The 27,931-nt window shown below is 32.7% G+C and overlaps 1 protein-coding gene across 1 annotated transcript; it reads right to left on the minus strand.

Annotated features, from left to right (window-relative positions):
• Positions 1–24,198: 24,198 nt before the first annotated feature.
• LOC123656465 (cuticle protein CP14.6-like) lies at positions 24,199–27,490 on the minus strand. The gene is made up of 4 exons (XM_045592144.1): positions 27,457–27,490; positions 26,337–26,519; positions 24,994–25,098; positions 24,199–24,388 (listed from the first exon to the last, which is right to left on the minus strand). The coding sequence occupies exons 1-4, from the start codon at positions 27,487–27,489 to the stop codon at positions 24,278–24,280; spliced, it is 432 nt and encodes a 143-aa protein (XP_045448100.1). The 5' UTR covers position 27,490; the 3' UTR covers positions 24,199–24,277.
• Between the last annotated feature and the right edge of the window lie 441 nt (positions 27,491–27,931).

Here is a 27,931-nt window from a genome sequence, read left to right on the forward strand (position 1 = left end):
AGTTTCTTGACAGCGGCTTGACATCTGAAAATATTTATAGACATTAAGGTAACTTCATTCTCATTTATTTTTCTTACGGCCCGTAATAAACAGCCCCCCCCCCCGTTCGTAAGTACAAACCGCCGGTTAAATAAAAGTCTATGAGCATGTTTTTGCGTTACGGGTCGTTAGAAATTTGACGGCTAGTAAGTAGAACGAATTGTTCTTTTTTCATGGGCAACAGGCCGTGAAACTATAAACTATCAAGCTCGATCTTAGCAACAAAATTTCAATACATTTTTAATATCAGCGATTATTTTGTTTGCCGAAAGTTTGTTTTATTAGGCTTAAAGTTTATTCTTGAACGGAGTTTTGTTTTTATGAGTGGAAAATGTTTTATATCGAAGAGAATTTTGTGAAACAAGTTAATTCAACATAGCTCACAATAGAGGATCTTATGAATAAAACGTTGCTCGACGTCGCGTAATGTGCCACGCAAGCCGACCACAGTTTTCGAGTGAAATATTCGATTCAAATCCAGTGATCGGTTTCAATGTCGTTATACAATCGAAAATCTGGAATAATTTTACCTCTTGTGTTTAAAGGATTTTCAATTTTTAATAGCTCTTTTTGTTGAATTTAATTTCAATTTATATTCATATTGGCTACACGAATCGGATGCACTGACGCGACGGCCCTAAATATATTCGGTCGAGTCAATTATTGGTTTTCGTTGATTACTCGTGGTTTTACGGTTTTTAAATCATTTCCATAATTTCATTCGATTATATGTGTATATATAAAACGACCAGTAAAACAATGTATTATTGTTATTTAAAAATAATATATACTTTAATATAATTTTATCTAACACCGGCGTTCATACTGCCATACCCACCCACCACGGCTACTTTTGAAGCAGGTATTATATCAACTCTAGTATCCTGGCGTACGTCAGCACAAGATCATCACCAACAATACAAACCATCACCCTGTTAACTGGATAAAAGCTAACTTGCAAGTACTCGCGCACTCCTTCCTATTCTCACTTCCAATTATCCGAGTCACAGCATATCATATACGGCTAAATAAGCAGTGACTTTTTTTGCCGGTATCTATATTTTAATGAATTTTATTTGAAATTTTGACAGTTACATCCTTGGTAGACAAGAGCTGAATATATCACCACGCCCCTTACAGAATGAACATTGTCGCATCTAGACTTATTGTACGTGAATATGAATAATTTGATGACAAAAATGAGCCAAAAACATACAACTAAAAAAGGTGTTTTGGGATTGTTGAGTTATAATTTAATTATAAATGATTATGCTTTTTATGATTTTTGTGTTTGTTGTTTGTGTTTGTTGTCGTAAGATGCGACTAACGGATAACACACAGTTCCACTACTATCTTTGAACTTAAAAAGCCGACCGATGGCGGGATAACCATCCAACTGCTGGCTTTGAAATACACAGGCCGAAGACGGGCAGCAGCGTCTTGGCTGTGACAAAGTCAGCTCTGCGGTCACCAACCCGCCTGCCCAGCGTGGTGACTATGGGCAAAACACATGAGTTCACGCCATTTTTCGCGTGAACTTGTGGAGGCCTATGTCCAGTAGTGGACTGCGAAAGGCTGATGTGTGTGTGTGCTATTGTCAAACTGTTGATTGAAACGAAAATAACTTTAAAGTATATGTACATTTTAAACAGCAAGTAAACCTTTTTAAAACGTTAATCTCCGTATAATATTATCACATAATGAGACAACAAAGTATTATTTTCAACATTTTTCGCAAGCTACTCCTCGACTCGTCGCGGCAAGTTAGGAACTCAACGCTATGATTGCATTAACGCTCTTAGCAACTTTATCCATTTGCTTTGTTTACACTAGTGGCAGGTTTCTGCGGGATTTTAACTAAAATTTCACTCTCTACAATTAATCGAGTTTTGCTAGAATATATTTTATGGTTAATAAAAATTTTTATCGAGGTGACCTATGGATATAAGCATCGAGGTGACACGTGAATACAAGCGTATTTTCAATTGTAATATTACTTTTAAAAAAATTATCACATGCACAGCGGTGAACGAAAGTTTTAATTTCTCCAAACGTTTTCTAAATAGGTTTTTGAAAAAAAAAACATTTATACAGTAGTTTTCGCACATTTGTCTTCTAAGAAAATAGTAGATCGTATTTGAAACTCGATGAAACGAAAATACGTCACGATAAAGAAACAAATACGTAAATCTATAAGGAGAGAATGAGTATTTTATATTCTCGGTGAAAAAAATCTCTACTAGACTACTTTTCAGAACTTCTATCATTCGTGAATTGCACACATACTTTTTTTTATTAATTCTTTATTTCACTAACATATTTATAATATATTAAATACGTGTTACTTATATTAATAATCAACCAAGAAAAAATGACAAATACCGCGAGTACATGTCCCTACTTCCGGGAAATTTGTTTGAACATGATTCGATGCAAAGCGGCACGACTTATCGTATTCCAAATTTGAAAAAATTTATTTCCGAGTGTTTCAGGAGCAAATGAACAAAAATAAGACCAATGCGTCAGAAAGTAAAAAATTTGAAAAATAAGGGACACCCTACGAGCATACATACATATGTTATGCAGAGGTTGATCATACTGTAACAGTAAAACCGTCCATAGACGTCACCTTGACTTCCACAAAACTACCCTGCGTCCTTTATTCAAAAGATATTTTATAAAATAAAGATCTATGTGACATTATTAACTGAAAAACAAATGCTAAATGAGCGATAGTAAATCTGATAAGCATTATAAATTTTAAGCCACTGCTTTAAATCATTATTTAATTACTAGCTATACTCGAAGTATAATAATTATCACTTGACAAAGTAACAAAAAACTATTATTACGTGAGTTGATTTGAAATTAAACAATAAAAAAATTACCGATCGTCAATCATGTTGACGCTGTTTCAACATTAAAGCCGTCATATATATAATTTTAATAATTAATTGATTTAAATAAACAAAAATAGTATACATTTTTTAGTTGTTGATACCGGTAGAGCAAGCAATTATCTATAAAATGATATATAATTTATGTGGAGTAATTGTGAAGTTTTTTCTAAATAGGGAAGCAAATATCTTAAACCTTAGCGTATTAATATGTATATATGATTCGAAATATTTAAATGAATCTTTTGAATTTAATACATTAATGTAATATAAATTAGTATATTCAATAGCAATCTTAACGTTTAGATTACAGGTTCGTTTTCTGCTGTTTGCTTAACGTAAATGCAAATGAAAATTAAATAAAGAAAGAAACGAGTAAATCCTCCACACCGTGCCCGTCGGTTTTATCTAGGAAACGATCAAACATTACGATCCCATTTCACACGGAGCATTTCCATACGCCATAAATAATGCTGGCTCGCCATACATTCAAATAACGTGGACATGGAACTCGCGTTAGCTAGACACGGCATATACAATTTGTAAGTAGTATGGTCGCAGCGAGAACAACCATATTGTAAAGTACAAGTTTGTATGCAAGCAGTAAACGAAGCTGGCGGTTCGCTTAACTGAACACCACTGCACATGAGCACTTTTTCTACCAAAGAAGGATATTAAAAATAAAAGATTTGAGTATATAAGTTTATGATAATCGTAAGAGTACATATATATAGCATAAAACATAACCTTAGTAAGTGCGACAAGATTTAATATAAAAAATATAGCATTAACACCTAACATCTAATTATTTCTCAGGTGTTGATTGCAGCATTACATAATTTATTTATGAATAATCCATTATATACAAAAAACATAAAAAATATGTTAAAAATAACAGCGAATCCTGGACACATAAAGATTGTAAGCATTCACCTGACCCTTGTGAAATATGACTGTTCTTTTAATGAAAACGTTTTAAAACATACAAAGAAAACATTTCAACAAATACACATCTTTCTATCAAAAAAAAAGTATCTACTATACAGTTTAAGAACGAAAATTACGTATCTGTTATCTAGTAATAAAAAGTGACCTTAACGTTATATCTTATATCGTATATCTTAAAAGCATTAGTATATTTAGCTTATTCTGAGAACCTCAGCGAAACACCATTAACTGAAAAAAGCATTAACTGATATCCAACCTCATATTTTATTTAAATAGCAAAAGATAAATTAGTAAACGGTTTGTTAACCGTGTTAGTGTTACCGTGTGTAGTGTTTTGACACTATTTCATTTTCATTTCCCTTTCACTCTACAGCAAGAAATTCAAATTCAACCCTTCCATTCAAGTCGAATCATTGTCTACAAAAATGTGGATTTCCGTAACAAAAAAAATAAAATAATGGTTACTCCACAAGCTTAATGAGCACAGCCTACTGTTACTGTAATTTAATTTAAAATTCATTTTAACTCTGACTCGTTAGAATTATCAGTCAACACTGAAAAAAAAATTGCGATAATTTGTTTAATGCCTAAATAATGCGTGACTAATCCCATGCGTCCTTGGGTCATTTACATATTCCCTCGTATGTACCATGTAGGTATATCTTGAGCTACCTTTACTGTTACTATAATGTAAAGTAGCGATGTTACTATCGTAGTTTATTTATTTCATCATTTCAAATGCACAAAACAGGTTATCTAATTCCCATTTTGAAAAATATTTTTACACTAGGCACTGTTGTACCAGCATGTAAATACTAAATGTACTACTGCTGGGCAAAGGCTTCTTCTCCTATTAAGAAAACTCAGCTACGTCATTGCAGATTATCTCTTTAACTTTTTCTATAAATACTTTTCATTCATCTGATATAATTTTCCAAAATTATTAATTCATTAATTTAACTTTTATATGATAATACATACAAATTTTTTATATTATTTACCTGAATATACAAAAAACTAACTAACTGTAATAATATAACTAACATAAATAAAAAAAAAACAGTCTGATAATTTTAGTTACTTGATGAAGCTAAGACATCTTATCCTGTAGCAAATGCCTTGTAGTACATTACTTAATTAAAGTTATTTATTATATACCGACCCGCCCGACCGATATTAATATGCTGACCGATGGCGGGATAACCATCCAGCAGCGTCTTCGGAGCGACAAAGCCAGCCCTGCGGTCACCAACTCGCCTGCCCAGCGTGGTGACTATGGGCAACACACATGAGTTCACGCCATTTTCTTCGTGAACTTGTGGAGGCCTATGTCCAGCAGTGGACTGCGATAGGCTGAAGTGAGTGAGTGAGAGTGAAATTATATACCTATCATTTACAATAACTCGACCTTTATTGAACTTATGAATAAAATTGGTTGTCTGTAAAGTTGGTTTACGGACGACAGTTTAACGTGACAACGTCATAACAAAACATCTCCTCGGACTTATACGCAAATCGAGTGATAGGCGCAAGCCGCATCTCTCTATTTTCCATATTAACCCAAGAGCTCGCGAGGGCCAGACTTTCGTAATTGATAGAAGATCATCGAGAGAAGCAATGGCCAAATATGAAGTTAAACTCATAGTTACTTTGGCAGATACCAGGGCTTATAATTGCAAAATTCAAATAGACATCTGTCTATCTATAATAATTATAATTGTAAAATTCAAATAGACATCTGTTTGTAAACGTTCGTCTGAGATGAGTTATTGACACACACACACACACACACACACACACGCACACACTGATTAATTATTAAGAATATTGATAATCGATATCGAGGTAGGGCACAGCAAGCAATGTCCTGCTCAAAATCTGGAAAAGTCCGACTGAGCACTTCGACCTTTCAGAAAATCAAAGGTAAATAATACTGCTTTAAAGCAGTGTTGCGTTTCTGTGGTTAGTAAGGCGACCAGAGCTCCTGGAGGCGGATTGAGTTAGGGTCGACAACGCGCTTGCGATGCTTCTGGTGTTACAGGCGTCTATAAGCTATGGAATTGTTTACCATCATGTAGAGCATACGCTTGTTTGCCGACCTAGTTGTATAATCTATATATTAATACGCGAAGCAAAAATATTGTACCCCTTTTTGCGAAAATTGTGCGGACAGAGAATATAAAATTTCGCACACTTATAGTTTATATAGAGAAGGAGTGCAGAATGTTAATATTTTTTTTAATTATAAATAAAATATACATTAAATTCATAAAAAAAACATTACACACATACCATGTATTTGACACACACACGCATATTATATTCTTTTGTTTATTGTTAAAGTCTGACGTCAAATTGAGAATAGACTATAACTTAATATTGTTTATACTGAATGTCAAAGATAACCATAATAAATTCATTAAATAAAACCTTAATAATGTTCAAACTTATAATTTAAATTAATTATGGCTGAATTTCGACCACTAGGCGACCACTAGTTTATATTAAATAATACAGTTTTACTCGTGTTTACGATTTTGATCATTAGAATCTGAGACTTTATAGCTCATTACTAGTAACCAGTAGTTCCGAAGACAATTAAATTTCTAGCACATTAAATATTAACTTCTTAGTAATAAAAGTATATGGTAGTTTTTATTTTTAGTAACAGTTGCAAATAGTTCGTTATTAAAATAAATATTTTGCTTTTTGCTTTGCAACAAATAAAAAGCTAATGCTATTTATTTATTATAAGCTATATGTATTATATGAAAAACGATATTTCATCCGTTTAGTTAAACGGTGTGTGCTTCGCCTTTTATGCCTGTCGTTCGTACGAAAAGCTTTCATGGTATTTTATGATGGCTTTATAGTTGATTCGTGAACAGAATTCATAATTTGTAATTAAAAACGAACAAAAAGTAGGGACTCGAAGCGCTCGCCTCGCATGCAAAAACTCTTCAGAGAATTCTTGTTCGCATTATTTATCGCCCACGGCTAGAATATGACGGAAAACAAGACGTTTACGAGTTGATGTAATGTCATCCGGTCGAAATTTTGGGTCCATTGTCGGAACTTCTTGCTCCTTAAAATATTACTCAGGCCCCTTATTAAAGTGCCATTGAGTTATTTCCTTAGTTGGTATTTGAAGAATTCGGTTGACTTTGGGCTCAAAGAAATTAAATTGATAATTACATTAGCATGTAAAAACAAAATGCAAAGACATATTTGAAAATCTTACAAGTATTCTTTCTAACTTTATTGTGCATTTCTAAATAGGTACACTGCTTAAAATAAATCTCTTAAAGTTGTTTGTATGGAAAGTTTTTGACAATAGGAATAATAAAATATTTTCATACTTCCAAATTAAGTTTAAATTTGAAATAGTGTATTTTTTTTCCATATAAGTCAACTAACGTTTCCCTAACATCGTGCAGCATAAGTACGTATTAGCACAATCAATAGCTTTACATCATTCTAAATCATCGACCACATTTTATCGCATTGTGCTTTGAATTTGTCCACTGAAACCGACCAATTTGTTAACACTATTGTTACTCATACACAAACATTGGCGCAAAGCCATACTATTAATTATTAACGTTTCAGTAAGGATAATGTATCATGCCTAATAAAATAAAAATTATACAACAAAAACAAATTAAGACTATTAAGACTATGAGAATATTTCTTAAGACTTTTTATAATTTTAATACAGAAAAAATCTGATACATTAATGATAAAGGACTTATCACCACCATATCGAATCATTTATTATAAAACTAGCTGCTGGCCGCGACGTCGTCTGCGTGAACGCTATATAGCACCGAAAATAGCTACGATTATACCTTTTAAAATAGCATTGACTTACCCGGTTTTTCTTTACTTTTCATATCTACGGAACAATCTCATAGATGGCGCTGCTTTAAAATTGTTTTGTCTACTTATATTCATTTAATTATGTTTATCGGCTTAGTTACTTATATTACGTGTTTTTTATAGTGTGAAGCTAGCTTATGGCATGGTTATTAACATAATAACAACATTCAAATATGCGTCGTTACATTACACGTCGTTACAGAGTGCGTTGAGGAAATAAAGGTTCACTGCTCGTTCCCGGTAGGTGCATATATGATGCATATGTTACGCTCAAAGATCGAAAACGCTCATTGAGCGGAAAAATAGCTCACAACGCGATGTGGTCACAGTAAAACATCCACATAGCGAAATTCGTGTTATGGCTCTAATGAAAACGCGCACGACGCGTTGTGGCAATCAAAGAAAGACCAAATAGCGAAATTCGTGTCGTGGCTTCCATGCTATTCGATCTCAACGAGTTGTGGCAATGAAGAAAAGCCATGACGCGTATGGAATACTATTTGATTACAATGCACACTACTTTCCGATATAGATCCTACTAGGTCTAGGCTGGAAACGTATCGGTAGATGTCCTTAAGAAATATTTTTCATTTTATAAAATCACGGCATAACGTGTTTCTCATTATCAAATATATTAAGTATATAATTATATAAATTAAAATGAAACGATATTTATTATTTATTGAGATTACTTTATATTAAAAAAAAAATCAATGTATTAAGTAATAAATCACTGAACACAAAATATTCATATCATTTGTAAATTAAACGTGAGATGATTAAAAATGAGACGTGGACACTGACGAAGGGACTGGGCCACAAGTTTAAAGTCGCTCAACGTGCAATGGAACGGGCTATCCTTGGGGTCTCTCTCAAAGCCAGGATTAGAAATGAGACTATCCGCGAGAGAACGAAAGTAACCGACATAGCCCACAGAATTAGCAAGTTGAAGTGGCAGTGGGCTGGTCGTCTGTGTCGCAGGACCGATGGCCGTTGGAGTAGACGGGTCCTAGAGTGGAGACCGCGTTTTGGCAAACGCAGTGTGGGACGTCCTCCGGCCCGTTGGACCGACGATCTACGTAAGATTGCCGGTGTAGGCTGGATGAGGATTGCGGAAGACCGGGACGTGTGGCGCGCGCTTGGGGAGGCCTATGTCCAGCAGTGGACTGCGATAGGCTGAAGTGTGTTGTAAATTACTCATAATTCACATAAAATGATAAGGGTTTTAATTTTTTCATGACAATTAAAATTCTTTCAAGAAATAAAAATATTTAACACAAATGTTTATTGATCACCAAATTTTTCAAATTAGACAATGAAACCATTTTGTTTGCCTGTTTCTGTAGACCTAATTTAGCACATTCTCTTTCAACGTTTATGCTATTCTTTCTGAAACAGAGCTTACAAGTTTTATACAACATTTGCTCTCTTTACTTTTTCTGTAGTCATAATAAGACTGCGATCAGTGCTTGTTTCCACAAACTCACGTAATTTATCGTAAAACAATTCTTTTTTATTCGTCATAATCTGCGCTGACATTAAAATTCACTCTCATAAACAGAAAAGAAATGAATAAAACTGAGGTTTCAATGCGTCTTTGCACCCGAGCCGACACTGACAAGTTACAACCTGTCCGTCGTGATATGGTTAACACAATGAATGCTCAGAACGCGTCATGGCTTTTCTTCATTGCCACAACGCATTGAGATCGAATAGCATGTAAGCCACGACACGAATTTCGCTATTTGGTCTTTCTTTGATTGCCACAACGCGTCGTGCGCGTTTTCATTAGAGCCATAACACGAATTTCGCTATGTGGATGTTTTACTGTGACCACATCGCGTTGTGAGCTATTTTTCCGCTCAACGAGCGTTTTAGATCTTTGAACGTAACACATATATGTGCGATAGCATGATAATAAGTAGCCTATATGTTGACCCGACTTCTTAATAATATTCGTGCCAAATTTGAAATAAATCCATGCGATACTTTTTGAGTTTATCCCGGACATACATACAGACAAACAGACAAACAGACAAAAATTCTAAAAACTATATTTTTGGCTTCGGTATTGATTGTAGATCACACCACAAGTATTCTTTTTAAAAAATATTCAATGTACATTTTTGACTTTCCTACCATTTTATTATATGTATAGATTATTATATTTTACAAACTTCAACTACACGCTGTTTGTATTATTTTATGGGCATTAATTTTGATGTTATAACATTTTTGCACTTGATTATACGTTCGAAATTGCAATAAAATTTTATCAGGCAGATTAAAAAATATTACTTAAAAAATTGTGAAATAAGATAATACTTATTATTAGCTTTACGATTTAATCACAACTACATAGAAGATTAATATAAATACAAAAAAAAAAACAATGACAATTTATCTCTGTCTGGTTCATAACGAATATATTCACACAAAAACTTCAAGATGGTTTATTTTAGTATTTTGGGAATAAGTTTCGTTTCTTACGATTTCGCTAAGGGTTTTTCTGCAGACACTAAGACCGTTGGGATTAAGCGATTACATTCATATATTCTATGCTATTTCATCTAAGGCGGGCGTATATATTTCCTGCTATGAGTAACGATCGCTATCAGGTGTACATGATAACAACCGGGACCGACGGTTTAACGTACTCTCTGAGGCACGGTGGGGAGACCCACGATGACTGCACAAACACCCAGACCACAACAAACATCTGTATGGCAGTTACAAATGTTTGTCATGTGCGGGGATCGAACCCGCAACCGCCACCTACAAACCAGTGCAGTGACCGTTGCGCCAACGCGTCGTCAGATTGTTGTCGAGCTGCCAGATAATCTCGTGCGCATCATACGAGACTTCTTGTCAAATCGTACCTTCAGATATCGGGTTGACGGCACTCTGTCTTCGCCCCATCCTATTCGCGCCGGAGTCCCTCAGGGCTCGGTGCTTTCACCGCTTCTGTATTCGTTGTACACGAATGACATCCCGATTCTCAAAAATAAAGCCACCAAGCTGGCCCTATTCGCCGATGACACGGCCATTTTCACGACCGGCACCTCCGTCGAGGCTATAACTTCTCGACTCCAATCCGCGGCCACCGCCCTCGGCGAGTGGTTTAGGAAATGGAGAATCGAAGTAAATCCCGAAAAGAGTGCAGCAGTGCACTTTGTCAAGCACACTAGACGCGTCTTCTGGACGAAAGGTCGACCCGGGACCATTACCCTGTTCGGCACTCCGATTCCTTGGCTAAAGGAAACAAAGTACCTAGGTGTCATTCTCGACAGTAAACTTTCGTTCAAAGCCCACATCAACCGGGTCCGAAACAGGGCAGCGTTCGTACTAGGTCGATTGCACACGCTGCTATGCGGGAGGAGTAAAATGTCTCTTAGAAATAAGACGACATTATACAAGGCCTGCATACGACCTATTATGACTTACGCGTGCCCCGTCTTCGCTCATGTGGCGCCAACCCTCATCCATAGGCTCCAAATCATTCAGAACAAGTTTCTGCGCACTGCCACGTACTCGCCGTGGTACGTGCGTAATGTCGACTTACATCGCGACCTTAAGATCGATTCAATCGCGAAGCACCTCAAAATACTCGCTACAGCGTATTTTGAGAGAGCGCGCAGTCACCCAAATCCTCTTGTAGCAGAGGCTTGCAAATACGTAGGTAGAGGTAACTTACAGACCGTACAAAGGCGTCCCATGCACGTCTTAACCGACCTTGACGATAGGATCACGGCGCTTAACGCCATATACACCACCACACACAGGACACACACACACCGCCCCCGCCGGCGAGGGCGAGGTCCCAGCGTTCTGACGGCTCGCACGCGCCTAGGCGCGTAGCTGACCGTCCGTAAGCCGTCCTCAGCGCTCCGCATAGCGCCTCCTCCACTCCGACGACGCTCTAAGCCGAGGTGCGATCTCGCTAGGAGACACCCTTAGGGCGGGCGTCTTTCCCCCCCGAGCCCTCCCAGAGGGCTCCCAGTCTTCCTTCGCGGCCGGCTTGCCTAAGTGCCCGGCCCCTCTTACCGGTGACGCTGTAAAGGCCGCTAGGGCCAACAGAGTGCTGTTGGCCCTAGCGGTCACTTCGAAAAAAAAAAAAAAAAAAAAGTCTAGCAGGGAGTCCATTTCTACATAGCGGAGCAATCGTAAGTAGTAGGAAGTAGTTAATTAGTAGTTAATTAATAGAAGTTAATACATAAAATTTAATTAATAATAATAAATAGTTAATAATATAAAAATAAATAAAGACTATTGATATTTAAAATAAAAACAAAAATTAATACATTAAAAATAAATACAATTAATAAATAACATTGGAAAAAATAAACGGAAATATAATAATAATTATGTTAAGTAACATATTTATAATATCAATTCACTATTTTTAATTAATAATTTTTTCAAGAATATTCGTTCCGTGTTTTTTAAAAGGACCGGACCGGGCATACCCGACCCGGACCAGGCAAGGTATGTAACGCAGATGATGGATCTAGACCCGACAAGGAAATGTCATCTCACCCTGATCAGGTCCAGACAAATCTTCTGCTTTACATACCTTATCCGGTCCAGATCGGGCATACCCGGTCCGGTCCTTCGAAGGAACACGAAAAAATTTCTACTCGGGTATTTGTTTTAAATAAATAATTAATAAAATGACGCATACATAAACGCTCACACACAAATGCTGTTTAAATAATAAAATCCTTTTGATACTTTTATGTTAGAGATAAGGAATAAAGTGTTGCATAGAACTAGGTCTAGTTTTTAACAGACTTGTATAAAAAATACAATATTAAAATATACAACGAGGCACTTTTTAAAAAGCCCTTTTATTTCTAATGCTACATTTTAAACACTGTTTATTTATTACCTAATAATCATTAATTATTACGTTTTATCCTATAGTTATATTTATTACATCTTCTTTCAATTAATTCTGAAAGAATAATAAGAATAACAATCATGTTTGCCATGTATAACAATTATCTTGAATTCGATAAATATGCACTGTAATGAATAATGAATATATATATTTTTAAGTAGATAAAATTGTATGAAAATAACAAAACTTTAATAAAAACTGCAAAAGAGGTGATGGTTCAAGAACCATACAAGGTATTGTAAAATATCAAGCTAACAGAGTTCAATTAAAAATTTTTTTATAAAATATATTTACTTCTATATAATAAAGAATAGAGTATATTATGTAAAAAGCACAAAGCTGTACATGAAATAAATAAATTAAAAAAGAATACAATTATAAATTAAACACTGAATGATGGAGAATATTTTTTTTTTTTATAAATGCACATTAATTATTATTCTTATTATTTATTATAAAATATATGAAATTTAAGATATGAGTATTTTTTTTTTTTTTTGTTACTAGGTCGGCAAACAAGCGTACGGCTCACCTGATGGTAAGCGATTACCGTAGCTTATAGACGCCTGCAACACTAGAAGCATCGCAAGCGCGTTACCGACCCAATCCCCAATCCCCCAGGAGCTCTGGTCACCTTACTCACCAACAGGAACACAATACTGCTGAGTATTTAATCATAGTTTTCGATCACACTAATAATTAGTTTTTGAACTCAAATATGACATATGTTTGAGATCAATTTTGATACAAGAGGAAAATCTCTCGAGAAAAAGTCTTGTTACGCTTTTTTCGATCTCGCTCCAGTCCCGCTTAGCACGTTTACCGGGCGATAAGAAACTTCCAAAAATTGTGTAGTATGGATGTTTGTTCCTTTTTAAAAACCACCGACTGTAATTTTAATGAAAGTTTACAATAATATAGCTTATACATTCGAATAACATATAGGCTATATAATAAATATAATGTATAAGAGAAATATTTATCTTAATTAGTCCTACAAAAAAGTCCGCGACATCATATATCTATAATGAATAAACACTATTTAATTTATCAATTATAATCAATATTTTTCACACACACATGAGTTCACGTTATTTTTGGCGTAAACTTGTGGAGGCCTATGTCCAGCAGTGGACTGTATAGGCTGTAATGATGATAATGATGAATCAATATTTTTATTTCCGTTAGATTATCTTATTCTTATATTATAGTAAATTTATTCGTACCCCAAACATATAAAATATACGTACAAATGTTAAGCAAACATTAATTAATTAGATTAGAAAAGTCATTACTTTATGGCCGCTTACAACTATAATAAAAAGATATAATCAAATGATAAAATAATTGTATCGAATTTACTAACCCATAACATGACCAGTGTACAGTAAACCTATCAACTAGCGTATTGCTGGTTGTACGTAGCAACAAAATACAAACAAACTTACCTTGTTATATTTTCTTGTATGAGCTGCATAAATATTTCAGTGTTTTATACTGATAAAAATTTCAGTTCCGTACCGTGAACACGCATCACTAAATACAACGAATTTTATTAAAAACGAATAAAAAACAGTTTCGACAAAATGTAAACACAACTAACCTAAGTACACTTTTTTAAAATGTTCTGATTGTATAACAAAATCAATGCATCTTTTTATTGTCATTGCAAGGCTTAAATAAAAATAGTAATATGTTTTGAGAATATATACACATAAATCAGAGGTAGACACTTATTATTTCATATAAAATTAAGCAAAACGAATAACCTCGAAGAGAATTCTGTCAAAACTGTTATTTGTTTTACGCCATTGTTCCCGCGCATGCGCGTTGCACCTATTCACAATACGCATGGTTTATTTTCAAGAGGGCTATTTGCACTAACTGTTGTACAATTTTGAAGCTTTTAATATCTACCTATTGATTGTTAGTACATATTTTAATCTAGTTGTTTTATTTAATAACTATTAATTCGACTGATATTTTTAGTCGAAAGCATAAACTCAGAAAAAATATAACATTATAACAACTTTTATCATATCGTATATGTACTTAATATCATTTTTTTTAAATAATTAAAAATATATATAAATATTTCGAAAAAATGTTATGATTTAAAGTAATTACGCAGAAGTATAAGGCAAAGTTTTCAATTTAACTCTTTGAGGCGCACTTTTTCATGCGCTATGATTTCGATGATTACACAGATCGATATTTTATCCGCCGCCATTATGGGTATTTACAAACAGTATATGAGATTAGATTTATTTTTATAAGATATAAAAGTATTCAATAACTATGAATAACAATTATTTTGTTAATTTTTATGAGACTTTTTAAAGAAAGAACAAATATGGGAATGCTCTTTGTTGCACTAATCGATTTTGTTGAATAATCAGACACAGCCGAAAAACAGTTTGCCGTGAAACCACTTGTAAAGAAATGTTGCATTTTTGGGTCTTCTCAAAGGTCACATAAAATGTCCAGAGCAAAGACGTGTCTTTTCACAAGCTGATCCTCTACTTTTTAACCGACTTCCAAAAAGGAGGAGGTTCTCAAATCGATGGTATTTTTTTATGTATGTTACTTACGAACTTTAAACTGGGTGGACCGATTTCGATAAAAAAAATATTAATCGAAAGACGGTGCGTGTCATTTGGTCCCATTTAAATTTATCTGAGATCTAACCACTAATTTTTGAGTTATATCTAATAATGCGTTGTTACTTGACTATTTTTTCGTCACCCTACGTTTTTACTTTGTGTATAGATTTTGATGATTTTTAATTTAATCAAAAGCTGATGTTTATCATGTAGTCACATTTAAATTTCATCGAGATCTAATTACAACTTTTTGAGTAATCTTCGCTTTAAAGACTGTTTACTTCTGCGTATTTAAATTCTTCAACATAATTGTTTAGAATTTATACATATTTAAAAGAAAGCCAGTAAATTGAAAACCTAGACTAAAAGAGTTAAACCTTAAAACAGCGTAAGCAAGCAAAATTAAGAAAATTGTAACTGAATACTTTTTATGTAACAATAACTAAAATTTATTTTCTCGGAGGTAATCTTGAAAGGTGACTTATGGCAAAACTTTGCTTAAAATACGTGATGATGTACTTTCTAAAGTTTAATTAAATTTTTAACGAATTGCTCTTGGGGGTTAAAGTATTAAGATAATAAGAATACATTTTAATAAAATTGCAACATTTTATACATGATATAGGTAGGTAATATTTTTTAGTATTATAAGTCGCTATTGCTTATGCTCTAATTGCTAATTGCTTCAATTGAAATCCCATATTTTTAACCGACTTCCAAAAAAGGAGGAGGTTCTCAATTCGACTGTATTTTTTTTATGTATGTTACATCAGAACTTTTTACCGGGTGGACCGATTTCGACAATTTTTTTTAATCGAAAGGTGGTGTGTGTCAATTAAAATTTATTTGAGATATTACAACTACTTTTCGAGCTATATCTAATAATGCGTTTTTACTTGACGCTTTTTTCGTCGACCTACGTTGTATTATACCGCATAACTTTCTACTGAATGTACGGATTTTGATAATTCTTTTTTTGTTGGAAAGGAGATATCCCAAGCTTAGTAACATGATAAGGAAATCAGGATCTGATGATGAGATCCTAGAGAAATCGAGGGCAACTCTTGAAAATCCGCAATAACTTTTTACTAGGTGTACCGATTTTGATAATTCTTCTTTTGTTGGAAAGAAGATATCCCTAGTTTAGTACCATGATAGGGAAACCAGGATCTGATGATGGGATCCCAGAGAAATCGAGGGAACTTCTTGAAAATCCGCAATAACTTTTTATTCGGTTTACCGATTTTAATGATTTTTAATTTAATCGAAAGCCGAAGTTTATCATGTGGTCACATTTAAATTTTATCGAGATCTGATTACTACTTTTTGAGTAATCTTTAATAATGCGTTGTTACTTGACTATTTTTTCGTCGATCTACGTTGTATTACTCGTCGATGTAATTGAAGTCGGTTTTTTTTTCGTTTGCGAGCAAACATAATTATGTAACATATTAATGAATTGGGTAATGTTGCTTAAAAGCAAAAATTAGTGAAAGTTCTTTGTAATTACACCAAAATCAAATACGCTTAAAAATAAATAATTTTTGTTCACCGCAGAAATATGAAATGCTTTGCGAATATAAATGAAGCACTTGAAATCCCAAAGTACCTCTGACTCGCAATTAGCAAGTACTTATTTCTACGTAACCTGATAATTATATATATTGTACAAAACCGCCATTACGTAGTTTCGACATGCATTTGGTTTATTTCATAAACTTTTTATGGATTTTACACAAAATTTAACAATGTAATAGTAAAATCTATTACTATTACTATCGACGACCATAAAATAATATGTGCGTCAACATTCGTCTAAAATTTAAATTTTACTTATAGTCGGGTTTTTCAAAACTTTTTTTTTATTCTTAAAAAAATTGGAGGTTTTGTCACACAGTGACCACGTTACCTCCATCGTTCTTAACTAAATAAAAAACGTCTCTTTAAATATATTTGGACCAATTTATAAACATTTCTAGCCTCTTCAGAAGTTAGAGAAGCCAAGATACTGTTGAATACTTTTTTCAAAATTGTTTTTTATTTTATTTTAACAGATAATTTATTTTGTCATGTGGAAGTTCGAAAAGTGTCTTTTTTAACTAAATCGGGCGACTAAAAAAAAGTTGACCGCTTTTGACGTGTATACGATAAATTTAAAGTAATAAAAAATTTAAGTACATTAGCAATTTGTCATACAAACTTTTCAAGAAACTTAGTAAAAATATTAGGTTATTTTTTTTCATTCATACAACGTTAAATAAATTCAAGGGTGTTATCTTCAACGCAGATAAAATTGCACGGATGTTTTGGTTCTAATAAAATAATAAAAAATAAAAAAGTAAATATAAAATGATCAAATAAATAATCCCTAGGGCACGTACCACAAGTGTAGCAGAAGAGAAGGCAAAAGTTAATGTATTTTCTTCACCTTTTTTCCTTTTTGATTTAACAAAACCAAAGTCTCAAAGGTATCTAATATATATATATATATAAAGTTCTCGTGTCGTTTGTTACCAAAATCCTTCAAAACGGCTGAACGGATTTTTTTGAAATTTTGTGTCCAATATCAGGTAAATCTGAGAATCGACCAACATCTATTTTCCATACCCCTAATATGATCTACCCCAAAAAAACTTGAATTTTTTTATTATTTTTATTATTATTATTTTATGATTTAACATTAAAAATACATGCCACTTCAAATTTTCACCATTCTACCACCAATCCCTATTTTTAATAGCGTTTAGCGGCAAAACAACGTTTGCTGAGTCAGCTAGTTTTTATATAAAATCTTCATGGTTATAAAATTACTAGCTAGCCGAGGGAACTTCGTACCACCACATTTTTTGTGAATGTATTGATTTATTTTTTCTTTTATACAAACCTAATTCAGACAGTAATAAAAAACCAAATAATAGAATTGTCTTGGTTTGTGCTGACGTTCAGAAGTTATACGCGTACATATCGGTGATTCATCTTTATTTACCTATATAAATGTCGAATTAGTTCAAACTCGAGTTAAGAAGCAACATCACTCCACGATTAATTTTATACGTAGAAGACGCCGAGTACGTCGCAAACATGGTTTTCGATTTGCAACGATACGCAGAGATTACATCGCTTTCGAGTACAACTCACGTGTTAGATTGCTTCGTATAAATGCAAACATTTCAACTTAGCTACTGTGAGTACTTAGAGATTGTAATAGGGAAAACATATATATATAAATATATAAGACATAAGTTGATTACTTAAATTGGAAAATTATACAATGTGTTGCTCTGAAAAAACAAAGATTTTATTATACAATTTTTTTTATACATTATGATAAAAATTAATTATAGAAACCCTTAACCTACCTGAAAAAACAAAGAAACGACATTTAAAGCTATTTACCAATTCCTATACATAAAATTAAAATTAAATATTTCTTTTATATGTGACTATTATGAAGTGTCAAAAATCTCTTTATAAAACAATACAAATTACTACTGCTATAAAAAAGGTACTATACAAATATACAAAATCAAAGGAATATATTCCTTTATATATATAATATTTTTTTATTAAAAGATACGCACTGGCCCTAAATTGCTCACGCTTTTTGTTGAAATATCCCCATTAAGGGATTTATTACAAAAATGACTTCAGGTCAGCGATCAAAACATATTTACACATAAAACGTTTTAAGTCAAACATAATTTCAATCGAAGGACAGTAGAACGGCAACAAAATAAAAGTACTTATCTAATTGTAGATTTATTTGATTTTTGATTTGATCATAATTAGGTACCTATGCTTGGTTGTTTGAACCAAATTTCAGTCGTTTTTTTTTCTGAGTGAGAATTTATAGTTCGTAATATTAAAACAAATTGTTAATTCGTAAAACAAATATGTTGTCTTAAAATATATTTATGTGATTCTTTTTAAAGTAACGTTTTTTATCTTTAATTAACTTAGATACACAAAACTTACTATTTAATACTCTATAATTTACTTTGACTGTAATGTCAATCCTAATTCAATTAAAACAAAAAAATATATATACAAAGAAATTTAATATACCGGCGAGTGGCTAAACATAATTACAGTACTACTATTGTGTAGACAACTGTAAAATTGTATGAATACTTCTCGTAGACTTGATTTCTAAGTGTAATATAGAAAAACATCAACGTTGCTCTTTGTACTTTTGCAGACTTTTAATTTAACTTTAATAAATTATTTGTCTTTTTTTAAATTATATATAATTTTTTTATGTGAATAATATAAAAATATCTACATCTACATAATGTTATAAGTGCAGTTTGTTTGTAATACCAAGGTACAGTAACTACGTATAATAATTTTAAAGAAGTTTGCTAAAAACCTAATATCAGCCATAGTTTTAGATTAGAGCAGACAAAAAAGGAATTTTTATAAATATTATTTCTATTATAGAGTTAACCTTCCATATCTAAATAAATATTTTTTTACATACTTTTAATTAAAAGTCCACACAATTAGAAAGTTGAACACACATGTTGATACAGTAAGCAACTCAATGCTTGTGTTGTAGGTAGCAACTGACTGATATAGCTAAATATTTTTTTTACAAAGATACATCGAAATAATACACATATTACACCCAGACTCGGGAGGGTATCGAACCTACAACCCGCGGAACACAAAGCAGATATACCAAATGTGCCAACGGGCTAGTCAAAAATTAAATTTAGCATAAGAACAGTCTTCTTATACTAAATTTAGTGTTAAGCACTTTATCATTTTGGCCTTTCGTAGTTCATACACTTTAATTCTAGACTCTATTTAATATAGTAGGTCTGGTGGTAAGCGCACATGACACGTATGTGTAATTTATACAACACTTATAAAATATCCATTGTAAATCTGTATGGAAAATCGAATAAAACCAAGTGATTCTGAAATTGATATCTGTATTTCACACTATTGACAAATTTGTGATTATTAAAGAATATAAAAACCGTAAACTCCATTTATTCTGGTCTGTTTGGTTGGGTAGTGTGGAAATGAAGGAAATCAATCTAACGAGAGAAAAAATTTGAAATTACAAACATTTCCTTTCGTCGGCGTGTTTACTGATATAAATAATGATGTAACTCTCTATGCTTTTTTGTTTAACAGTTACAGTATTATAATAACAATAATAACAATTTTCTTTATTTCAGGTAACTATTGACTCATAAAACAATTCTTCTTAAACAATTCTTATAACACAAACAGAACAAAAAAAAAAAAAAATGACTATCACGACAATTTGCAAAATACAATAATTCCATAATAAAATCACATTAATATTAAATAATACCAAATACAAATAAATAATATTCACAATAATATTGAGCATAATTAATATGTCTTTATACCTATGAAAAAAGTAATTTTTATTAATATGTATTGTATAATAATGTATCGCATCGTTTACGTTTACTTATCAAAACGTTTTGTATCGATAATACCGATACATACGGTATTTTCGATACTTTTATCATTCAGATAAAATTGTAGTTTTTCTGTCAAAATCTATAGCCACTCGTTAACTTTAACTTATCTATCGCTACGTTGCTTGCAGCAAGCCCAAGGTTGGCTATGGTGTAGAAGAGGGCATAACCGAGATAGAGATAATCATAGACAGATACAGAAGCCTGCGTCTGAGGTACGGGAAAACTCAAAGCAGAAATATAAACCTCAAGTACAGGACAAACTGCTGTATGGTTGAGAACTCTTGTCGCGAGAATGGAATTATGATTATTGAACCCGCTACTGCTAGGACAACGCTAGCCGATGTGACACTTGTACCAACACATCGACATAAATTTATTTATCAATCTGTTCATTAAGATTGAAGAGTGTAATCTGCTCATGCGAATCCTTTGTTTAACTGTGATTGAAATTTCATCATTATCATCATCACTTCAGCTTCTCGCAGTCCAGTGCTGGATATAACCATAGGCCTCCATAAACTCGCGCCAAAAATAGTGTGAACTCGTGTGTAATAAACATAGTCACCATGCTGAGCAGGCGGGTTGGTGACCGCACGGCTGGCTTTGTCGCACCGAAGACACTGCTGCTCATCTTCGGCCTGTGTATTATTGCTTGAAATTTAAGTAAAGAAATTTCTCCTAAATTATTTTATTTATATATCAATCCCGTTCATAGTCATGCTCGTAATCACCCGCCTATCGCCTATCACCAGTACTATAAATTTTCACGACAATTAGTCGTCGAGATAAATTACATCACTCATTGACTGTTGGTTGAGGGATAATATTTGCTTTCCCCCTTTATTTCCCCTTACAAACAGTCCTTTGTGCGGATTGCAATAGAGCCATTACGGGCGCTGTATTTACCCATTAATTACTTACATTTATGTAATAAACACAGTTATTGTATAAACGTGTTTAATCGCCATCGCGCTTTTGTTACGTTATGCGTAAGTATGTGTAGTTGTAACAACCGCTCCGGTGAAGTGGTGTAATCGCCAAATATATCTACATTTTGCGAGTTCGATTTCCGCTTGGGATGGATATTTGTATTTATAAAAATATTTCTTTCCAGTTTGGATATCTGTCCTTGTGGGTCTTTCCACCGTACTTCGGAGAGAACGTTAAGCTGTCGGTACCGGTTGTTATCATAAATACCTGATGGCGATCATTACTCTTAGTAGAGAATATACCCGCAAACCCGCAGTGGAGCGGCGTGGTAGGTAATGGTCTAATCTTTCTCTTACATGGAGAAAGAGGCCTATACCCAGCAGTGGAATGTTACAGGCTGAATTAATATGTAGTTTAATTGTAGCAATATCTTTATTAGAGTTATAAATAAATATTTTTAATAAACATACATACAGGATCTTCCATTCCTAAGCCAGGCAACTTAATGCCTGTCTGATAAGCAAAAGTCCACATTAGTCAATTATACACATATGTTAAATTAATGTTTTCAAACTGATTGATTATATAGTTAAGGGTTAAAAGTGAACTTCTTTGTTGACAATTAATTTCTAAATATGAAATTACTTGAGTTTTTAAATTCACATAAAAATATACTGAAATAATTTTGCTTAATATCATTTAGTACTTACTATTATCATTTAGTATTTTTATGTATATAATAGATTAATATATGTATTATAAGATGGCTTTGGGAAACACTCGCTCGCTGGCTGAGTGAACAACGTTAAATATCAAAGTAGGTACTAAAGATTCGACGCGAACTTGACAGTTCGATAGTATAGAAAGCTGTGTGAAGGAGCTTGTATATTTTATTATTAAATCGAAGACATTTATAAGTCAACTTGCAGTTAAGCGTCGTCGAAGAGATATTAAAACTTATATTTCTACATTATATGTAAAGAACCTTTGATCAAAAACTTGTCAAATTTTAAAATAAAAATAATTATTTTACAAAAAAAAAAAAAATACCTGCTGTATACTACATATACCAACTGTTGTTGAATTTGTTTGTATTTAAAAAAATGAATAAGTGTGCGATAATTTTTAATTACCAAATAAGTTCTTTACAAACACGATTAGTATAATTGGATTATTGGTCGTTTCGTTAATTCAACTTGATGTCGAGTTTGCGTGACTTTAGCACTTTGGGAGAAAATAATTTACCTAATCTTTAAAACAAGAAAATAAATTAGCATTAGTATACAACATTAAATAATTAAGAAATTATTTGCTTAAAAAATGAGAATGAAAATATTGCAGTAGTCACAAAAACATGTCACATAATTGCAATCCGGTTTCCTATGTCTTTTTTTTCACATAAAACATTTTAAATTTGTGTATCACAAAACGACGATTGGAATACATAATAAAATAATTAACAGTTTAAAAAAAAAAACTAAAAAAACATGCTAATATAAATAAACCAAACTAAAAAGGAATAATCTTATAAAATTCTTGTATTGTCATCGGCCCTCGATAAGCCTACTAAGTTTAAATGAAATCTGAACGTTTGAAGTAGGTCAAAATGAAGTCCAAAGCGATCGGTTACAAACAAACAACACATAGGTGAAGCTTATAAAAAGCGTGTAAAAATGACGAAAATCGACCTTCTGTAGTTGTCAACATAAATTCGACTCTTATTACGAAATCAGCAAACAATTTTTGGAATTTTAATGTCTACATACTACTTAAGAATTTAATTTACACAATAAATATGTAATGTAGTTTACTAATAAACATATGCCATCAATTGTTTAAGTCACATTACCTGTGTAAAACTGGCCAATTTTATACATCGAAGGTATTTTGAAAAATTGTTGTAGAGTAAGAGTACCATACAATCGATACCGAAGATTTTTTGTCCGTCTGTATCTTGGCCGCATATTACGCCGAAAATACCATGTTTAGAGTGAGGATTAAAATTTACAATGTATATTTGTGTCCAGAATGTTTTATATTCCCTTTAAATGGTCTGTGAAAATAACTTAATCTTTTAAATTTACATTAGTAAATAAAAAACACAAAACGTAGCTATCGATTGCTAGTACTTAAAGTCCACGAGTCTTTGATTAATGCGTCAACCGTACTAAATATAGTAAATAGCACAAATTTTCTTCAGGCCATATATTTAAATATATGATAGATTAAAGCGACTGTCCAAAAATTGCAAGCTGACCCATCTCAACTACTTACATTGTTTAGTTCTCTGTTTTCAGTTCAAGTACTTTGAAAGTATCATTTGAAAATTAAATAGAACGCAAAGTTGTAGTTAATAATGAGCATCATCTTACAGTCAGTGGCCTAGACGCTACCGACTTAAAGCCATATGCACATAATAATACGTGATATGTTTATGCTGTTATAAATCCAAAAGTTTGGATAAATGTAAAAACATACAACATACTCAATCTCCCCATAACCTCGAGATGCTTATATCCATAAATAAAACACAAGTATGGATAAGAACTTTTACTGATCCATTATAAATGCTCGACTAGAAGTAATGTACACATCGTAATTCACTAAGCCCTAAAATTACTCCTTGGAAACTGGGACCTTTGGTGCATGGGTCTTGATGTACTCAATTGCCTCCAGGATGTAGTATGGGATTTGCTGAGGTTCAGGAGTAACGGGAAGATGTTCACCCTGAAACAATATGAGATTAGCTTAACTCCAGCAGCTTTTAAATATCCCCTGGCCAATGTCTCTTCTTACCCTAAATGTATATGTCTTAAAGTATTATTGCTAAAAGCGTTGATAGTATTTGTTACTAAAACACTATTCAATTTTAATCACAGAAGATTTGAAAACTTTATACAAGTCAACAAAACAGTCAATTTCTTACAACTTGACCAATAGGTACTGCATGTACTACTCAATATTGACAAACATTGTTAATTTTTTTACAGTGCGCTTTGGCAAAAAGAAAAACGAAAAACGGAAGTATAAGAATTCGAAGTTGTTGCAAGTAAGTAAGATGTGTTTAAATATGAAATTAAATAGAGGACTATATATATATATATATATATATATATATATATATATATATATATATATATATGTAACTGAGTAATGCAGTACATATTTGATTTGTATAGTTCGTTGTATTATTGTGAAAGTATGGCATTACTCTGGCAAGAACTAAAACTGTAGTGTCCACAACGTAATTCTACAAGTAATAGCTTAAAATTTAATTATATCCAGAATGGTTTTACTATAGGTATCTTTTATGTAATAAGTCTAAGTTATACCTGAGGTTGGTATCCATTTTCATTGGCAATGTAGGTCAGGGCGTAGTACTTGCCATCTGGACCAGTGTATGCGTTAGAGCCCTGAACTTCAATGGCTGCGTTTTCCTACAAAGATTAAAAATTTGTTTTAAATAAATTAAGAAAATTACTGTAGTCCTTGCCTCGAAGAGCACGTAACACTATCGATCTTAGTTGATATCATGAACTAAAGATAGACTCTTAGTAGAGAATATATCTGTCTACCTGCAATAGAGAAGTGCGGTCGACTAAGCTCCGAGATTTTTCCCACATGAAAAAAGAGGCTTATGCTCAATAGTGGAATATAGAATGAACCAATCAAATATGAAACTTATAAATGTAGGTGTTAGAGCATAGCCTTAGATTTTACAATTTAGATGTTAAAGACAAATTAACAATATTACTAGAACTCGAACGAGCTAATATTAAAATAAACCAGGGAATGCATTAGATTTTTATTAATTCGTACATTTTTTAGTAGTGTCATGGCCTTAAGGTAAATGTCAAGTTTGCACTTTTTAATTTATGTACATAATTCGACAACCTACTCATCTGCTTCGAAAATGTCGTTTGATTAAACTTCGGCTCTGTACTTTTTAATAAAAATTCATTCTCGGTAAATTAAAAAAATGTTTAACATAACATGCTATGTATTCTTTACACTCGTACTATTAAATCGTTAGAAAATATCTACAAAAGAATTTCAAGAAAAAAATAAATAAATAAAAACGAAATAATATAAGAATACTATACATATATACCAGCGTCTGTGTTTCCAGAAAATTATAACCTGGGGATCTTTAAGTCGCGAGTGAATAGGTTACTTCTAGGTAAGCGTGCTCCATCTTAGACCGCATTTTCACTTATCATCAGGTGAAATAGTGGTCAAACGCAAGCCTATCTTAGTATAAAAAAAAAAAAAAATACTGGTATTTTTACTTTGTTAAAGTTAAATTCAAAAAGGGAATATCACAAAACGTTAAAATAATACTCTTTTAGGATATGGTGTTTGCCAGATTATAACTCACCAGTTGTAATCTAACTTACACAGCAGTAAATACCAGTAGCCAAGAAAGTACCTCGACCTTGCAGAAAATCACAGCGAAATAATACTATTCTCAAGTAGCGATGTGTTCTTGTAGTGAGTAAGGCCAGAGCTCATAGGAAGGGCCAGAGGTAAGGTTCGCAACGCTTAGGTTCATACAAATTTTTTCAGATACTTTTGGTTTTCCAAGCGTTCACAGGCTACGGTGACCGCTAAGACCGCATTAGAACCGTACGATTTTTTTGCCACTCTAGTTGTTTAAAAAAAAACAACCACATACCAGTCCTACGTTTTTGACATAACCAGACTCTTGTCCTTTAATACCATTGCTGGTTTCAAATGCGTAAGCGTACTTTTCTTGTTGGACTTCGGCGTCTTGTTTGAGAATTGTGGCGTCTTTCTCTACAGAGACGGCGTTGACGGCAACGGCGGCCACGACGACGAAAAGAGCTACGAAGGATTTCTGTAAGAAATTTGAAAATGATTTTAAAAACACAATGTAAATATTATAATATAATGTTGATGCACATATTAGGTCGTTCTAATGTTCTACTAGTGCTCAAAATTAAAACCTAGAATTTCTTGTTATCTAAACTTAATGACATGAACTCTTTACATAAACATTTTGTCCTACATATACTAACGCTTCAGCCTTTAATATCCCACTAATGGGCATGGGCCTCTTTCCCCATGTAGGAGAAAGATCACAGCTTAATCCACCATGCTGCACCAATGCGGGTTGGCGGATATATTCCCTACTATGAGTAACGATCGCTATCAGGTGTACATGATAACAACACATACGAGTATACTACACAACCCGTAAATTGATCAAAGTAACAAAATTTTAAGAAACGCAATGGTTACTGTTATATGATGAACTTGCACCAGCGTGCTATTGAATTATAAACGGGTCTTTAAAATTAAAAAGAAAATCAAAACTAAGTAAACAGACACATATATAGGTAGATTACGTGTTGTAATATAAAAAATAAGCCACACAAATTCAAAAGAAGCAAGTTTTTGAAATTTAAAAAATACAATTGAAAATTGACTACACAGTCTTTTTCCATTTAAATTCAAGTACAGTAAAATCAGCATGCATCGTATGTGATGATGTAAAGCTGCGGTCCCGGTTGTTATCATAGATAGGTGATAGCGAACATCAATGAACTGTAAAATAGTAAAATAAATATTTTAAATATTTAGTTTAGTAAAGTTTTCATCAAGTTTCAAAGTGTTAAAGATTAAAGTAGCTTTTCTATAAAAAAAAATTAACAATCGTTTAGGTTGTACGTAGAAACCGTCAAAATGGAAAATAATATTATATACGACATAAATTGAAGATAAAAAGAGTAAATATTCTAGAAAAAATGTATTCTTATTCTAGATCCTCTTACCATTGTATGTGTCAAAGTTAAAAGGCGGGGCATAACTGAGATGATAAAATAACCGTCTCGCGTTTTATACTCGGTGGAATCACACGATTATAATTATATGTATCGACATTTACATTATTTTGAAACTAAGCACCTCAGATCTTTAATATTATTTGATTTTTTTACAAGGTGAATGCGTTACACGTTCCTTTTTGTCTATGTCATTATAATGCTAATCGATTGAGGCGTTATCTGTATTTTTTTTCCTTTATTCTTCAAAAAATGCACTTTAGTATATGGTGGGCTGTTGAAAAAATAAACTTTAATATTAAAATATACTACTATTATAATTTAATAATATTTATTTTGTATTAATTTTTATTTTTTAATTATTTACACTTTCTCAATTTATTGTTGTCGTTAAAACAACAGAACAGGCTCTAAAGATGGTAATTTTTGTGTTTACATGCACCACTTACTTGATAAGATAGATCAA

The sequence above is a fragment of the Melitaea cinxia genome, chromosome 9, assembly GCF_905220565.1.
Source record: "Melitaea cinxia chromosome 9, ilMelCinx1.1, whole genome shotgun sequence".
Taxonomy (NCBI): Eukaryota; Metazoa; Arthropoda; class Insecta; order Lepidoptera; family Nymphalidae; genus Melitaea; species Melitaea cinxia.